At 35.8% G+C, this 17,761-nt stretch overlaps 1 protein-coding gene across 1 annotated transcript in view; it reads right to left on the reverse strand.

The window, feature by feature from the left end:
• LOC145683870 (atrial natriuretic peptide-converting enzyme-like) overlaps positions 1 to 17,761 on the reverse strand; it is a 211,254-nt gene that overhangs the window by 17,644 nt on the left and 175,849 nt on the right. Inside the window, exon 15 of the mRNA XM_081755494.1 lies at positions 1,415 to 1,563. Within this exon, the coding sequence (XP_081611620.1) occupies positions 1,415 to 1,563 (149 nt within the window). The remainder of the gene's footprint in view (positions 1 to 1,414; positions 1,564 to 17,761) is intronic.

A 17,761-nucleotide genomic window follows, 5' to 3' on the forward strand; every position in this document is an offset into this window, starting at 1 on the left:
GCAAACTTAAAAAAAAAAAAAAAAAAAAAGAAAGAAAAAAAGAAAAAAAAGAAAACAAATATTGTCCCATGTTGATAATGAAATGTAAAGATATATAAGAACACTTTTTTACTGTTACCACCGGTAACAGCGGTAATATGCACTACACGTCCCTGGCTACATGGAATTGCTATGTACACATAAACAATGAACCTATCGAAGCCAGAGGAAAAGGACATTTTTCGCCATGAACTGAAAGGACATATGCTATCTGAATTGGACTACTTAGGTTTCTGAAATCTGTTTGATAAATGGTACTATATAATGCTTGTGAACCAAACGAAAGTATAAGTGGAAAACCAGAAATAGAAAAAAGCTCCACGTGTTACTGTGGACAACATTTTGTCCTCCTCCATCTACGTCTTTCAAATGAATTAGTCTGAACTCGAAGTCTGGCATGAAATTCCATTACTTCGTATGGGAATCTTAGTGAACAACACCCTTTTTCTTCCCTTCTAGGTCAAGTATCTTAAAATCTGAAATATGGCATTAATTATTTTACATGAAAACTACATGAGAAAACTCTCATTATTTTACATGAAACTACATTAATTTACCTGAAACTAACTAACTTTATGGCCTACAGAACCCCTGAGATTGAATGCTCTGTACACAAAAGCGCTACATTGGCTTCTGTCCTTAGCAACTGGATCCAGTTTCTACTTTGTATTCATATTTCTGCGAGATCCATTTTAATATTATCCTCTCATCTGCGCCTAGGTCTTCCTATCTTCCTAATGGTCTTTTCCCGATTAGACTTAAATTTTGAAAGCATTCCTACTTTCTTAGATTCTGGCTACATGACCTGCGCACCTTAGCCTCCTAGACTTGATGACCCTAATAATGTTTGGTAAACGGTATAAGTTATGCAGTTCCTCAGTATGAAGTTTCCGCCATTCCTCATTCCCGTTCCTCTTCCCATGAAAAATCTAAAAACTAAATTTCATTTTTCAAAACTAAAGAAATTTCGAGATATGGCCATATTTGTGAACTACCTCCATCCTTTTCTTCCTTTCCAGGTTAACAAAACGCCGAAATACGAATTTATTTACAATGGAATGTCCAAATGACAAATTTTGTGTTAAGGATTCCCGAGATATGGATATCTCATTATAACTGCGATCTCCATTTCAATCCCTCCCTTGACAAATTAAAAAAATGTTCCTCAGTGATACCTTACGTCTCACATCCTACGTACTGTCCAAATTTCAAGTTTCTAGTATACGTAGTTGGGCCTAGACGTTGATTAGTAAATCAGGAAGAGAGAGAGAGAGAGAGAGAGAGAGAGAGAGAGATTCAGGAACATTTCATATAAAGATAAAATGTACAAACCCATCACTTTCACATAATAATAATAGTGAGAGAAATACTTTACCTGACAAGCATCATGTCCTCCTGCAGCATAGCCAGCACAGATCATTCCTGTTGTAACATTCAGATCAACGTGAGTCAACCAATCATTGCAAAGCTCACGGTTCACAACTGGAACTTGAACTTCATTAACAGCAGGCTCGTAATCCATCTCTTGAAAAATACAACACAATAAAGCGTTATTTACTTAGTTGAAATCGAGTAAAATACTGTAAAATGTGATTACTTTACATCTAAAGGCAGATAGCAGGATATTCGTCTTTGTCAGTCGGAGCTTCCAATGACTTCTCTGACTCGGTGACCCAGACAGATTAGGGACCCGGTCTGATCTGAAGTAACCAAAATCATATCAGATCTAAAGCATTATTACAGAACTTTATAATAATACCCTTTTCAAGTTCGAGTGTCTAATTCCCGATGTGACATTATTTCTCAATCCTTTAAAGACTATGCATAAAAACATCTTACTGAAAAAAAAAAGTTTCGCATATCTAATTAATATAATACTTCTATTTAGAGCCTATTCCCATATAGAAAATTTGTATGTGGCCTCTCTTACTGGTCTCGGTAAGAGTTGGTTGTATTTCTATAGTAAGTAGTGCTGCAACGAGGTTTTATTGTGTTACCAGCGGTATCCCAAGAGAAAACATTCACAAAAGTGGTTTCATACCGCAACTGCTGGGACATAATCACAATGGGCATTACACAGAGTCATTTTGACGTATGATTAGCGTCATACTAAAGGTCTGACTACTGCAGGAAATATATGTTAATCGAATCCTTTAGTATGGTACTAATCACGCGTCAGAACGACTCTGTATAAGGCCCAATATGTTTAATTAACTTCTTCGGAGTTTTCCTGTTGCTAAAACGATCTAAATAATATGCAGGATTGCAGCTTTACCTGAAATCTGAGCAAATTTACTCTTACTGGGAGTAGAATCCGGGACTAACTATAATGTGGTATTGAAATATAAGTAGTATCGATCCATTGTTAGAATTACTTTAGTTGAGTTACGGTTCTCGTATGCGTGATTAAGTTTTACGATCTTTGAGTCTTTATGAGACATTAGGTCTTGTAATATATAATCTATGGATTATTAGTTACTGATTATTAGGTACTGGTTTAATAATATTTGAATTTATATTTTGAGTATGTTGTTTTGCACCGAAAAAGCTTTTTCGGTCACCAAATTATTTTCGTTGTATGATTATGCCATCTGGCGGAAATTTCGAGTGCAACTAATGGGCTCCCTCATCCTCTATAGGCGCTCATAGTTGAGCTGGAATGTCCCTTGGGAGGAACTAAAAATTTTCTGGTTCACTACTGTGGTTATACTGTAGATATAGCTTAGTTTCAGAATTCAAAAAGAATTAGAATTATTATATATGATATCTACGAGTGATATTTACGAGGTTAAGTATATGAAAGTGAGAAATGTCGAATATACATATAACTATAGAAGACTGTTTTTGTAACCTCATTAGTACTGCTTGTCTTGCTTGAAATCCTGCAATGGATTAATACGACAGAAATTTATGTAAGTAATTCCTTTTCATAACTTCTTTTGCCTTTCTTTAAGGCTAGTTATGTTTGTATTTGTCTAAATACTTTCCGTAATGGCTGGTAGCTTTTACTAGCTTATTTTTTAAAACCATTATATTTCTATCATATTATCGGGCACGGCGTGACGAGTTGGAACACGATAGCTGCTTACGGGGCAGAATAGTAAATACATTTGATTGATTAATAATTTGAAAACTCAATCGGGTCAAAATCGTTATTTGCTTTTGTAATTGAATACATCATTTTGTTGAATTGTTATTTATACACTTACATTTCCTTTCATGCGAATATTTAAAAGTTAAATACAACGTTCAATTTAAATTGTCTGGTAGTTTTGGGTATTACTTTACAAAATTCCTATCCTACTCTTAATATTGAGGTATAGTAACTGGCTTTCAGTAGCGACTATATGTGAAGATTACGTATTAGGGTGGGTCGAAAAAAACGATTTCTTTCAAATTGAATTCTAAAAGTGCGGAAAAGTTGGACCATCTATCGAAACGTGTAAGTGTAATTTTTTGGGAAATCGCGCAATATCTTCAGTTCGCGCATCCCGGTTAAAGTTTTACCAAATTGTCAAAAATCGTACTTTTTTGGAACACCTTGTATAGAACACAGGTTGCTTCTGATAGTTGTAATAGAGCGCTAATTCTCAAGTAGGCATGTAACAATACACAGAAGAAAAGAAAATCAACATCGGATAATATCTTCAGTTCTTCCTCTAAGGTCAAAATCTCGTGAAATTGTAAAAAATCGTACTTTTTGGAACACTCTGTATAAAATAGTTTATGTTGTTATAGCCCTAATAGGGCTGTGATTTTCTTCAAGCATGTAGCAACAGGCACACAAAAAAAGAGATCGAATACGTTTTTCACGAAAAATAGCAATTCCACAGTGTTTCATATCCCCATTTGTAAAATGTATATTTTTTTCTTCGGAAATCAGTTTATTTCTGCTTACTAATCTGTAATCGAAATGATTGTATTATTTTAAAATGCGGTTTTGATCAATTGTACAAGATCATTTGACACTTTTGGCGCCAAGTTGATTTATTTGTTGCGACAGTACGGCGCGCAAACCGGCGTCAATGTGCTGGTCTATGCTTTGAAGTCTCATTCAGGCAGTTCTTGTCGAGTTGTTTGAATCTTTGGTTTGTGCTTATACAAGTGGGTGTGTTTAGTATTACAAATTGGCGTTATTTCGAAGTTATCATTGTTGTGGAAGTGTTTCGGTATCTTTTTGTGTGTGCACTGTGCATGTGAAACCGTATTAAAACCGAAAAAAAAAAAAACTTGCTAACAAGACAATCTCATAGCTGTCCTATATTTGGATTGCCTAAAAAACTAAGTGAAAATAGTTTACTAACTTATGCAGATGTGTTAAGGTCGTGTTTTGAAGAATCATATAAACTATCTGTAGCTTCTTCGTCAGAAAAAAAAAATGTTCTTTCTCCACAGTGTCTGAAGCTGCTGCTACACAAATTGAACTATTATACAAGTTATTCCAACTGTGACACATACGCGAGTGGTTCAAATGATAAAATCTTATAATGGTAAATACTACGCACTAAGAAAATCTTACAATCGTGATGTAGGGAAAGATTCGTTTAGAAATAAAGTGGTAAAGTTCACCATTCATGCAAACAGTAAACTATTTGATATATCTTCCTGCAAATGCGATATGACGTTAAAGTGCTCTTGTAACAGAAAAAAAAAGCCCAATTGTGATGAATTGTAATTGCAAGAAGGAAAATAAGATCCCCGTTATCGAACGAAAATTTCTTCATGATCAAAGAACGCAAAGACTGTTCCATCGGTAACGTCGACTGGAAGGAAACTACAAGAATTAGGAAGAAGAAAGAGAGAAAGGAACACGAAGCTGCAATTACTACTTTTCAGGATCAAGAGGACACTACGTCTTCTGAGATTTGTTTGGACGAGGAGAATACGGAGACAGTGAAACATAACAGTGAAGAAAGTATGCAGGCAGAATATTCCCCAGTACAACAGCAGATGCGATTGAAACTGACTGCTACAGTCTTAGCAAGTGATCGATTTGGTTTATCGGACAGAGCGACCGCAGCAGTTTCTTCTAGTGCCCTACAAGACGTTGGTTTTATTACAGAATGCGACAAGTCCTTGGTTATAGATAAAAGTAAAATTAGACGAGAAAAGCAGCAAATTAGAAGCGCATTACAAAATAGAGATCGAATGTGCCATAAAGCTATATACTTTGATGATAGGAAGGGTGAAACTCTGGTACAAGAAAAGATAAGCAATAAAATGTATCGCAGAATAAGAAAAAAAGATCATATATCCTTACTTCAGGAGCCTGATAGTCAGTTCATTGGCCATATAACGCCTAGAACTAGATCTGCAAAGGATATATCTGAGAGTATACTTTCTTATTTAAGTGACAAAGACGTGGACTTAAATGATCTTGTTGCTATCGGCTGTGATGGGACAGTGGTTAATACTGGATGGAAAAGTGTGATTATTCATAATATTGAGGTTAAACTTGGAAGACCACTCCAGTGGTTCATTTGTTTATTACATTTTAATGAGTTACCTTTCAGACATCTTTTCGAGTAACTAGATGGTGACATTTCAGGCCCCAAATCATTTTCTAAAATTATCGGCAAACAATTGAAGCACTGTGAGCAGCTTCCTGTTGTTGGTTATGAGAATATTTAGACCGAAGATATCTCCGTAAAAGAAAATGACCTGAGCAAAGACCAAAAATATCTTCTTGATATTGTTAGAGCTATAAACAGCGACGAGTGTCCAAGTGATCTTGCAGTAAAGGATCCAGACCCAATAAGTAATTCAAGATGGCTTACTATAGCGAATCGTATTTTAAGGTTATATATCCTTAAGAAAGATCCTTCATTTGAGCTGAAGACATTGGCGACTTACATTGTAAAAACATATACACCAGCTTGGTTTGCTATTAAACAAAATTCGTCTGTAGAAGATGGTGCAAAACATGTATTTAAATTGATTCAGACATCACAATATCTACCGAAAAGTTTACTAGAAATTATCGATTATGTAATACACCGAAACGCTTTTTTTGCGCACTCTGAAAACCTTATTCTGGCCATGGCAATGGATGAACGAAAACATATAAGAGAATTAGCTTTCAGAAGATTGTTGAAATCGAGGAATCAACCACCATCAGGTAAAAGTGTGAGAAATTTTTTACCACCTGATCTCAATTTTGAAGCAACTGACTATACCGAATTGATATATTGGTCACGTGTAAACTTTCATCACCACCAATAATGACCAATGTAACAACAGCGAGTATTTTGTCATATCTAAAGACAAAAGAACTACCAGAGTTTGACTACGTAAAATTTCTATGTCACACGCAGTCCGTAGAAAGATGTGTTAAACTTGTAACAGAGGCTGCTACAAAAGTGTGTGGCTCCTTAAACAGAGATGGTTTTATTCGGACCACACTTTTGTCACGCTCTATAATGCCTGATTTGAGTAAGAAGTCTGATTTTAAAGTTATGCCCGAAATACAAAAGAAATAAATTTGAAACTTCTACAATGGTAAGTTGGTTGGGAAGGGTGTGGTTGGAACTCGAAGTGCAGCCACTTCCTCGTGATGAGTTCTGGGTTATTTCTAAGATCGGAAATGAGCGAAGAGCTGCACGCTCAGATCGAAAACATAGAAAAAGATTCCTTTCGTAAAATTTTCGATTTTTAAGTTCCAATACACGAACTGAAGATACTATCCAATTTCTATTTACTTTTTTCTGAATATTCCCGCATGGTTGGGAAAAATATAACAGCCCTGTTAAGGCTATAACAACATAAACTATTTTATTCAGGGTGTTCCAAAAAAGTACGATATTTTACAATTTCACGAGATTTTGACCTTAGAGCAAGAACTGAAAATATTATCCGATGTTGATTTTCTTTTCTTCTGTGTATTGTTACATGCCTACTTGAGAATTAGCGCTCTATTACAACTATCAGAAGCAACCTGTGTTCTATACAGGGTGTTCCAAAAAAGTACGATTTTTGACAATTTGGTAAAACTTTAACCTGGATGCACGAACTGAAGATATTACGCGATTTAAAAAAGAAAGTTTCGATAGATGGTCCAACTTTTCCGCAGTATTAGAATTCGATTTGAAAGAAATCGTTTTTTTCGACGCACTCTATTACGTATCCTTTTTCATATTCAGTGTGATATCACTAAAATTAAGTCGGGAGGCTACTTTTTGAAGCTTTAGTCATAAAGTAGAAGTTAATCAAAATCGAAAGTGGCGTAACGAATGTACGGTTTAGACTGACAGACTTACTTGCTCAAGTTCGTGACTCATTCTAACACTGATTATCTCAGCATAGAAATTAATTAAAGAAAACGTGGAATTATGAAGAGGACACGTAAATTTGAAGTTAATTCTAATTTATTGATTTAAAATACCTATTGATGATATTGGAGCCATTCAAGTCACGCTGACATGTCCAGTTTATCACAGGTACCACAATTATGACTTAGAACATAATTTGAATTATATTCTACCCCTCGCGGCTGGTCTAGTGGCTAGCGCGTGTGCCTTCGATTCACTTGGTACCAGACGCAATTCCTAGTAGGCTATCATAAAAAGTTTAATTTTACAATCATTCGATTTCATTAATAATCCGTCCCCTTTAGCCTAAGGAACATAATCGAAGGGTATTAAACTAAAACAGCAAAACAATTATGTTCTAGAAGTAGTAATGTTCGAAATAATATCCTCATGTCGTAAGTTTCATAATTTCATTAACTACTAGCTGAAATACCCATTCTTCGTATGGGGGCTGCATTTGAAAGTCAACGCCTGTGGGAATATCACTATTCATCTCAGCGACAGCGAAAACTACAGATTTGACACTAACATAGGTTGTTTTGAATTATTTTTACATGTCTCGTTATCCCCCCCCCCACTGATCCCGGTCCTCAGCCGAATGGGCTGAATTTGGAAGTTAATGAGATCGGAGTTTGACAATTGATCTCAGCGACCGCGAAAAATATGAATTCGACACTAATATCGGCCATTTTCTACTACTTTTACATGTCCCGGTAAACGCCCCCTGAAATCCCCTGGTTCGTATTTTGAAAAAGCTCTTCTGGTCTGGGACCTGGATCAAGGTACTCGTGACCTAAATTTGGTAACTCTCGGAGCACGTGTCTGATCCCCAGGCCGCACACAGACAGACAGACTGACTCACAGACAAACTCTTTATTTTATTTATATTAGATTCTGGAAGGAAAGGACCCATAAGACATATTCGATTTATTTCTATTATAATATATACAAATTATTTGCCTATTTTCTGAAGACATTGTGTGTGTTTTGGAGTCTTGATTCACTGATCTTAAACTGTGGCCACTGAAGTAAACTTGTGTTACCTGGGTATATTCTTTTATAGAATCGCTACACAACTCACTTATTATTTTATTTGTCTTCTTGAAATCCGTATAATAAGCCTTTACATTCACTATTTATAAAGATAGAATACATTCTCATAGAAAGATAACTAAATATTTTGTTGTATGATATTTAATTTCATATTTTCAATACATACAAGTTACGTGAGGACAAAGTTATATACGAAGTTATAACATCTAAATATTAAATATAAATTAACTAGGTAGGTCAAAAAACTTAATTTATAGTCACTTTATTTAAATTTCAATTCTTACGTCGTTTAATTATAATGCTAATATACATATGTAACAAATCGCCAGTTGAGAACGTGACGAAATCAAAACAAGGGCATCATTTTGGGCTCCATGGGGCAATTTCTCCCCTGAGTTTGAGATTTAGCTATACATTGTATAATTTCAATCAATAGGATAATAGCATACCAATGAAAATCGTAAAAATCTGCGTACGACGGGGGTTTGTCTCTTTCCCCACGTAAGATCTAAAATGATGATGCTAGGTCAAAGTCTACAATTTTGTGTCTACAAAGCCTAATATTCACGTGTATTCGTTTTGTGATCATTGTATTTTGTGAAATGTTTATACAGTAAATATGAACCCTATAATATCTATATTGTAAGGATCTCCACATCACGACAAAAGCAGATGTCAACACAACACGTGTTATTGATTGTAAACAGCGTAGCAGACGAGAAGCCGACACGAAAAACGCCGAAAGAAGACGGACCTCACGGAAGGACCCGAAGAGAACAGATAAAAGTCCCACCACCGAGGGACCTGGCATCAGTCGACCAACTGATCGTAAGGTATCCTAAAACCCTGGAGGCTGCTATGAAGCTACGGGATCACCCTAACCACAATTAATCCCTGGAGGCTGCTATGAAGCTAAGGGGATGACCTTAAATACAATACCTCGTGAGGGCTGCTATGAGCGAAGGTTTTCTAGAACCGAATACTTGAGAACCCTGGAGGCTGCTACGAAGCTAAGGGGTTACCCGTACAGAACATTATAACCTGCAAATCTTGGCCATCATAGAGACACTTTGTTGTTAGAACTTTTGTAAACACGAAAACTTAATTTTATAATAAAATTGGTGAGGGGATAAAATCTCACATTATTGACTCTACCTAACGTCATTACAATATCTATATCTATATCTATCTATCTATCTATCTATCTATCTATCTATCTATCTATCTATCTATCTATCTATCTATCTATCTATCTATCTATCTATCTATCTATCTATAGTAACGGGTTAAAATAAGAATATAATAAAAAAGAAAATTGCTTTAATTATATGTTAACATCATATTAAAAGTGCACGTTAGTATTAATATTTCAGTGTGCATGCTATATAGCGAAAATTTTATATTTTATGATGTTCTTGTCTGAACAAAACACCGGTACAGTTCGCGGCATAGAAATTGTTACAAAAATTTTAAGTCCAAATTAATAACAAACTCTTGCCCCGTTTTCTTGTGTATCCAGAAATACATGTCTCAATCGATTAGTTGCTTCTAGCATTCAATACCTTTCCGCCCTCTCCTCCACCTCTCCTTGTCTAAAGCAGTGTATGTGCGATGTAGTACACTCTTTCTATTCAGCTGAAAAAGAAACAGGAATCAAGTTTACAAAGTTATACATTTAAAACAGTCTTTTTCATTCGTTTGTTCTGAAATATTTTAAGAGCCTAAATTTAAAAAAAAGTCACACAATGTTCCCAGAGCTTCATAAAGACCTTTAGATTCATTCTTTCCCTTCTTTAAAGACTGCACGCTAGTAAGATGCTCCCTAAGAAATCTATGTAAATTACCAAATACGGCAGTAGGTTTCGTGCTTCCTAAAGTCTGTAATGTACGCACAGAGCTCTAAAATATCTACTGACAGAAATGATTGTTATTCAATGATTCATTTCATTTCATTTCAGTAATTGCAAGCAAATGTTCCAGGGGGGTCATATGGGCAGGACACGAGGGTGTAATTCCCACTACCTTGAGCTTCATACATACGTATTGTTTGATCAAATGTATAGTAATATACTAATAAAAAGGTGACAATCTTATGTCGGCGGAGAATCCCCCCACCCTTAATAAAATCTAAAAGGCACTGGTTTCAGCAACAAACTTATAGAGTTGCGATAGCACATTGCTAGAGAGCTTAATTTGGTTTCAAGAGTCGCAGGTTCGATCTCAAGCAATACTAGTTCCTGGGCGACATTGAGAGAGAGAGAGAGAGAGAGAGAGAGAGAGTGATTCAAGTATGGAGACAGAGAGGGATGATTTATATACACAGATTTAGAATTGGGGAAAAATGATCGGACAGCATTCGTATTATGAATAAAATCGTGATATTGTGAAACAGAAGAACGCGAACTGCGAGGATTGCAGTAGGCAGTTGTCGAATTAAGGTGAAGAGCTCTTTTTAGAGCATCAGATGATTACGAAGGCAGAGAAAGATCTTGAGAACTGAGGAATTAAGAATTTAAAAAATCTAAAGCTTCCGAGACGGATTTCGAACCACGAACCTTGTAGTTATCGAACCATGATTTTATCCATTCTGCTACGGAGAACTCTATGTACTCGTTTACATACGTTTTCTTTAGCTATTGAAAGCTAATTTAATGGGATATTCCAAAAGTTGACTCGGTGGATGCGCCGTTCAGATACGACATAAACCTCTTGTAACTTAGTTACAAAGTATCGTGGCAGATATAAATCATTGATCAGGTAATGGCGACTGCTTTGAAACAAATGCAGAGTATGAGAATTAAATCAGTCATATCTGTTGTTTCGTGTGGAGAAGAAACAAACTTGTAAACCAAAGGTTTAAGAACAACTCAAGTTATTAATATAAACTTCGCCGAAGTTTATTTACTTATATCATCATAAAAGGAATACGAAAGACGTTCTGAAACGAAGAAATACAACTTTGCAAGCAAAGGCAAAGAATCCTAAAGTAACGAGACTAAAGACGAATCATTTATCGCGTAGTGATCTTGGTTCAGTGGTTGGTTGTTCCGATAGGTGTTTGAGTGGAAGTAGTGAGTGTGTTAACTTGCTTCAACTCAACCTGCATTGTCAAGTTGAGTATTTTCTAGTACCAAGTAGTTCATGTTCTGTTTACTCTTTTCATCATATTGTCTAGTGTGAAGTACAGGTTTACCTACTAAGTGCATTATGTCTGTTATCGGAGTGAATACTTTACGTTTGTCATTTCAAGATATTGTGAACAAGCCTAATACATTAGTCTTGCATGAATGGATCCGCAATACTTTTCATCTGCTTCCTGATCAAGTTGTCAGTATTGAGTTTGATTATAGTCGCAACCAGTTATATCTTAAGTTAATCTCGCAAGTGCTTTGTGAACAAATTCTGTTTCGAGTGAAATGAAAGGTTTAGTTATTCTGATGATCTTGGTACTTATAACATTTTAATCGATTCTGCCAGTTCCAATATTATGACTGTCCGTTTACATTTGGTACCCACCGAGTTGGAAGATCATCATATTTCTCGTGTGCTATCTCAGTACGGTGAAATTAAATCAATTGCATACAAAATGTATTCTACTGGACACATCTATGAAGTAAGAACTGGGAGAAAGATAATACGTACGAGCATTAAGCGCCCCACACCTTCTTATGTGACTATCTGTGATTTACGTTTGTGGTTAACGTATGGAGGTCAAGTTAAAACCTGTGCCATTTGTGACTCACCAAATTATTTTCTGATAGAATGTACAAAGCGCCGTATCCCTCCAAACGTACCAGCTTCAGTATCTAGTGTCTCACCATCCAGAGCCCCGCCCATGCCCGGCAATTTGAATAAAGTGGATACTCTACCGAACGTTCATTAGTTTACTAGTTATCCTGTATTAAGTGAGAAACGTCCTCCAAATTTACAGGAGAACCTTCCACCTCCAACTGCAATTTCTGCAAATACTTTTGCTAAGTTACCCAATGAAACTGAACCCACTTGTCCGCTTGATGTTTCCCCTAGCACAGCTGCATCTCACACGAGTTCCCCTGCTATTGCCTCCCAGCAGACCCTTGCTTTCAATACAACGTAGAGTGACTCATCCAGTTCCACTACCATAGCGCCTATACTTTGGATTTTCCACAACAAAGTATTACTGTTTCAGCATATTCAGCATCGGAGATGGATACGCTACCTGAAATCACGGTAAGTACTCCTCCAAAGTTAGTGATTCTTTCGATAGAGATTCACCATCTACAGAAGCATCCCAGTTTCCCTCTCTACCCGAGAAGAGGCGTCACAAAGGTCTATCTCAGCCTTCACCTCGTGATACATCCAGTAGAGCCAATAAGCTTCAGAAAACTAGGAGTGTTCCCCCCCGTAAACAACAATTGTGTGTCTGGTTTCACGAGGTCACGGGCATCCCCATCATAGTGAAATAAGTGCTAAAGCAAATGATAGTGCTGTCTCTTCGGACAAGCGACAGCTAATATAATTACAACAACAACAACAATAATAATAATAATAATAATAATAATAATAATAATAATAATAATAATAATAATAATAATAATAATATAGAAGACACATTCTGTATGAAGACACATTGTATTAAAATCTGTAAAATCGCCTGTAGCGTTAGGCAGAAGTTACAAAATAGCCGGGATTGGAGAGAAGTGTCAGGACGATCAGGACATACCCTTTGCATACGTCCCGACAACTAGCTAAATGTTAAAACGGAAAATATGTAGAAATATGTAGAGGCAAATTTCATGTAGAAACTAGGGATACAGAACTCACAAGAGCCGTAAGAAAATTTGTTTTTAAATAATGGTTATGCCGGCTAAGCTTCAGACGACGTCGATAATGAGAATGAAAGAAATATTGGAATAAAGAAATTGGGAGAAAGCGGAACCCGGAGAAAATCTACACACAGGCAGGCACGTAGCCAGGATTTCGTAATAGGGGGGGGGGATCCGTGACATGAAATACTGTGGTTATCACACAGGTGCTCGATCATTCTAAACTATTTTACTGGTAACATATTGGTTTATTTAGCCAGGATTTCGTAATGGGGGGGAGAGGGTGTGACATGAAATACTGTGGTTATCATACTAGAAGCTCTATCAACCTTAACTATTTTACTAGCAACATATATTGGTTTATTAGGACAACAATATGAGGATATGTTGGTAAGCAGTTTTATAATAAACTATGAAGAAGTCTCGAGTAAAAAATATAAAAAAGTATTTAAAAAACTTTTCACAATAACCACGTTCCTTCCTCTGTTCATTCATATATAACAATTTTCCTTTCATTATGACCTCAACTTATAAAAAGTACATATTTAATAATGTCTTGAAAAATATTTTACAATATCTGCGTTCCTTTCTCTGTTGAGTCAAATGTTAACGAACTTTCTTTCCACATATCTTTTGTTAATATTATTTATTCTGTAAATTACTATCTGTTCCAAATGACAAGTTAAAGGAGCAATAGAAAACTGGTTCTCAAATAACATGTTTGATACTGCAGAGAAGTGATGACGAAAATTTATGATTAAAAAATGTCCATACTACTACAGAGTGGCACTATGTTTTCGAACACTTGAATATTTCCTGACTAGTAGTAGAAATTCTGAGAATTCCGTAACATTTTCTACATATTTCAAAAAATTTTCTAGAAATTCTTTTTGTTAGCCTTGTCCCATCTTGAATGTAAAATGTTAATTCTCATTTTGTTTGTTTGTTTCAGAAATGAGATAAAAAATTCCTCTTCTCGTGGGCAACATTAAACAAAACCAAAACATTCTTGCCAAATGTTACGTTTCTGCTTGTAATGGTATGGCCTGAGCGATAATTAGCTCCTAGCTTTTAATATTCTACGAGATAATAATTATTATTATTGGTTTATCATTATTACTATTATTATTCATGAAGATTTGATAGTTCAAATATTGAAATATCCGAGTACTAAAATATCTGAATATAATAAAAACGTGTGTAATCGTCGATTCAATCACTATCAAAAATCCTAAAGTAAAAAAAATGCCGGAGTGGATTCGAACCACGAATCTCCCGATTACGGATCCAGCGGCTTGACCACTGAACCACAATCACTACGCGATAAATAATTCGTCTTTAGTCTCGTTACTTTAGGTTTCTTTGCCTCCGCTTGCAAAGTTGTATTTCTTCGCTTCAGAATGTCTTTCGTATTTCTTTTATGATGATGTAAGTGAATAATCTTCGGCGAAGTTTATATTAATAACTTAAGTTGTTCTTAAACCTTTGGTTTACAAATTTGTTTCTTCTCCACACGAAACAACAGATATGACTGATTTAATTCTCATACTCTGCATTTGTTTCAAAGCAGTCGCCATTACCTGACCAATGATTTATATCTGCCACGATACTTTGTAACTAAGTTACAAGAGGATTATGTCGTATCTGAACGGCGCATCCACCGAGTCAACTTTTGGAATATCCCATTAAATTAGCTTTCAATAGCTAAAGAAAACGTATGTAAACGAGTACATAGAGTTCTCCGTAGCAGAATGGATAAAATCATGGTTCGATAACTACAAGGTTCGTGGTTCGAAATCCGTCTCGGAAGCTTTAGATTTTTTAAATTCTTAATTCCTCAGTTCTCAAGATCTTTCTCTGCCTTCGTAATCATCTGATACTCTAAAAAGAGCTCTTCACCTTAATTCGACAACTGCCTAATGTGATCCTCGCAGTTCACGTTCTTCTGTTTCACGAAATCACGATTTTCGTCATGATACGAATGCTGTCCGATCATTTTTCCCCAATTCTAAATCTGTGTATATAAATCATCCCTCTCTGTCTCCATATTTGAATCTCTCTCTCTCTCTCTCTCTCTCTCTCAATGTCGCCCAGGAACTAGTATTGCTTGAGATCGAACCTGCGACTCTTGAAACCAAATTAAGCTCTCTAGCAATGTGCTAACGCAATTCTATAAGTTTGTTGCTGAAACCAGTGCCTTTTAGATTTTATTCGGGGTGGGGGATTCTCCGCCGAATAAGATTTTCATTTTTTATTAGTGTATTACTATACATTTGATCAAACAATACGTATGTATGAAGCTCAAGGTAGTGGGAATTACACCCTCGTGTCCTGCCCATATGACCCCCCTGGAACATTTGCTTGCAATTACTGAAATGAAATGAAATGAATCATTGAATAACAATCATTTCTGTCAGTAGATATTTTAGAGCTCTGTGCGTACATTACAGACTTTAGGAAGCACGAAACCTACTGCCGTATTTGGCAATTTACATAGATTTCTTAGGGAGCATCTTACTAGCGTGCAGTCTTTAAAGAAGGGAAAGAATGAATCTAAAGGTCTTTATGAAGCTCTGGGAACATTGTGTGACTTTTTTAAAATTTAGGCTCTTAAAATATTTCAGAACAAACGAATGGAAAAGACTGTTTTAAATGTATAACTTTGTAAACTTGATTCCTGTTTCTTTTTCAGCTGAATAGAAAGAGTGTACTACATCGCACATACACTGCTTTAGACAAGGAGAGGTGGAGGAGTGGGCGGAGTTGTATTGAATACTAGAAGCACCTAATCGATTGAGACATCTATTTCTGGATGCACAAGAAAAGGGGGCAAGAGTTTGTTATTAATTTGGACTTAGAATTTTTGTAACAATTTCTATGCCGTGAACTGTATATGATATTTTGTAGACATGCACATTACATGGTTTGATGAGTAACTGCTTTACGTAAGTGTCTGTCATTGGGTAATCCCTATATGAGGTTTGATCCTTGTTTGTTCAAGGAAATAGCAATTAAACGAACCTATATGAGACATTGAACTGAAATCGAGCTTGGCAGATTAACTGTTATCTAAAGTAGGGTATTTGAGGAAACGACAGGAGTAAATAACAATTAATACCGGTATATCTGTAATTTATTCTGTCCACATTTTTCCAAACAGTGTCATGAACGAATCCGAATCATAACGTTATAAAAATAGCAAACCAAACAGGAATTGAACCACTCTACCGTCATAAAAATTGGCTTCGCGAACAACATCATGAACAAACCCAAAATTTTCATGTTATAATTATAGCTTCAGCTCGAAGTTTGTCTTAGTAGTGAATCTTACATGCGATTTTGGAAAGTATGCCGGTCACGGGACTATCTATAGACTGGTATTGTGATACCTGCACCACTGCAACAATGGAACAAACTTTGAATATCAATTTTTGTGCTCTCTTACGGAAAACTACAAGGGAAACATCTGATATGTTAAAAAATATATGAAAATATTTGTTTTTCTCGTTGTCGTGTTTTTGAAATAGCATAAGAGGTCCAATACTGGGAGGGAATCTGTGGAAGATGAGTGCTCAGATACACTCAGGTCTGTCAGAACATATTGAAATGATTAACAAATTTTGGGATATCATATTGAATGACCGAGACGCAAATCTTAAGGTAATATGAGACCTCCTGAGGATGAATAAGAAGACTGCCAATAATAACGGAGGATTTATAGAAACGGGAATCAGTATGCACCTTTTGTGCTATATTTCTTAATGTAGAAGCAGAAACTTTAATGGGTGCATCATTGTCAGTAACTGATGACCACTGCTGAAAGGAACCTAAATCAGTAGTTTTGTGTATTACCACATACTGCGTATTCACCAGAGACCGTCCCTCTGTTATTACTTTGTTTTCACCAAGTTAAAAGCACCACTGCAACTTTTTTAAAGGAACTTTCAGAAGTCATTCCACGACTTATTGGTTTGTACAAAGCTGTGTATGTGGACAAAGGATGTTCCTACTTAGAATAAATCTAAGTTAATTCATTCAACTTGTTATTCATTTATTTCCTTACATCCTAGTATGGTTATCTAATTGCCACATTGATTATATTTGTTGTATGAATTAAAGTAATAGAAAAGCTGATATTAAACTTGCTGTCAACCTAATTTCTAATGTCTTATGCCAGTTCCAGTTTATAGTTCTTCGTAACTTTCAAATGCATTAAAGAAGTGTTGAGTGTATCTTTCCCTTCGGATCTTCTCTACTGAAATTCAACTCTATGTACACATAAAAGTACAGCAAACATATTTTTTAGAAAAAGGAATGTTAGATTCTGTGAACAATACTGATGTAATACTAGTACTTTTAGTAGGTATACGCTTGATCTTGTAGAATAAAATATAGCGTATATCCGACCGGTATACGCTCATTCTTCGGAATTTTAAAGTGATCATGCGTTGGACTATATAAAGTTTAGGTGGGTACCATATACTCTCATATACTCTCGTATAGACCCAATTATATCCCTGATAAACAATAAACAGGGTTTACTTAACAAAAAATAAA

This window comes from Thermobia domestica, chromosome 4, assembly GCF_964235325.1.
Source record: "Thermobia domestica chromosome 4, izTheDome1.hap1.1, whole genome shotgun sequence".
Classification (NCBI taxonomy): domain Eukaryota; kingdom Metazoa; phylum Arthropoda; class Insecta; order Zygentoma; family Lepismatidae; genus Thermobia; species Thermobia domestica.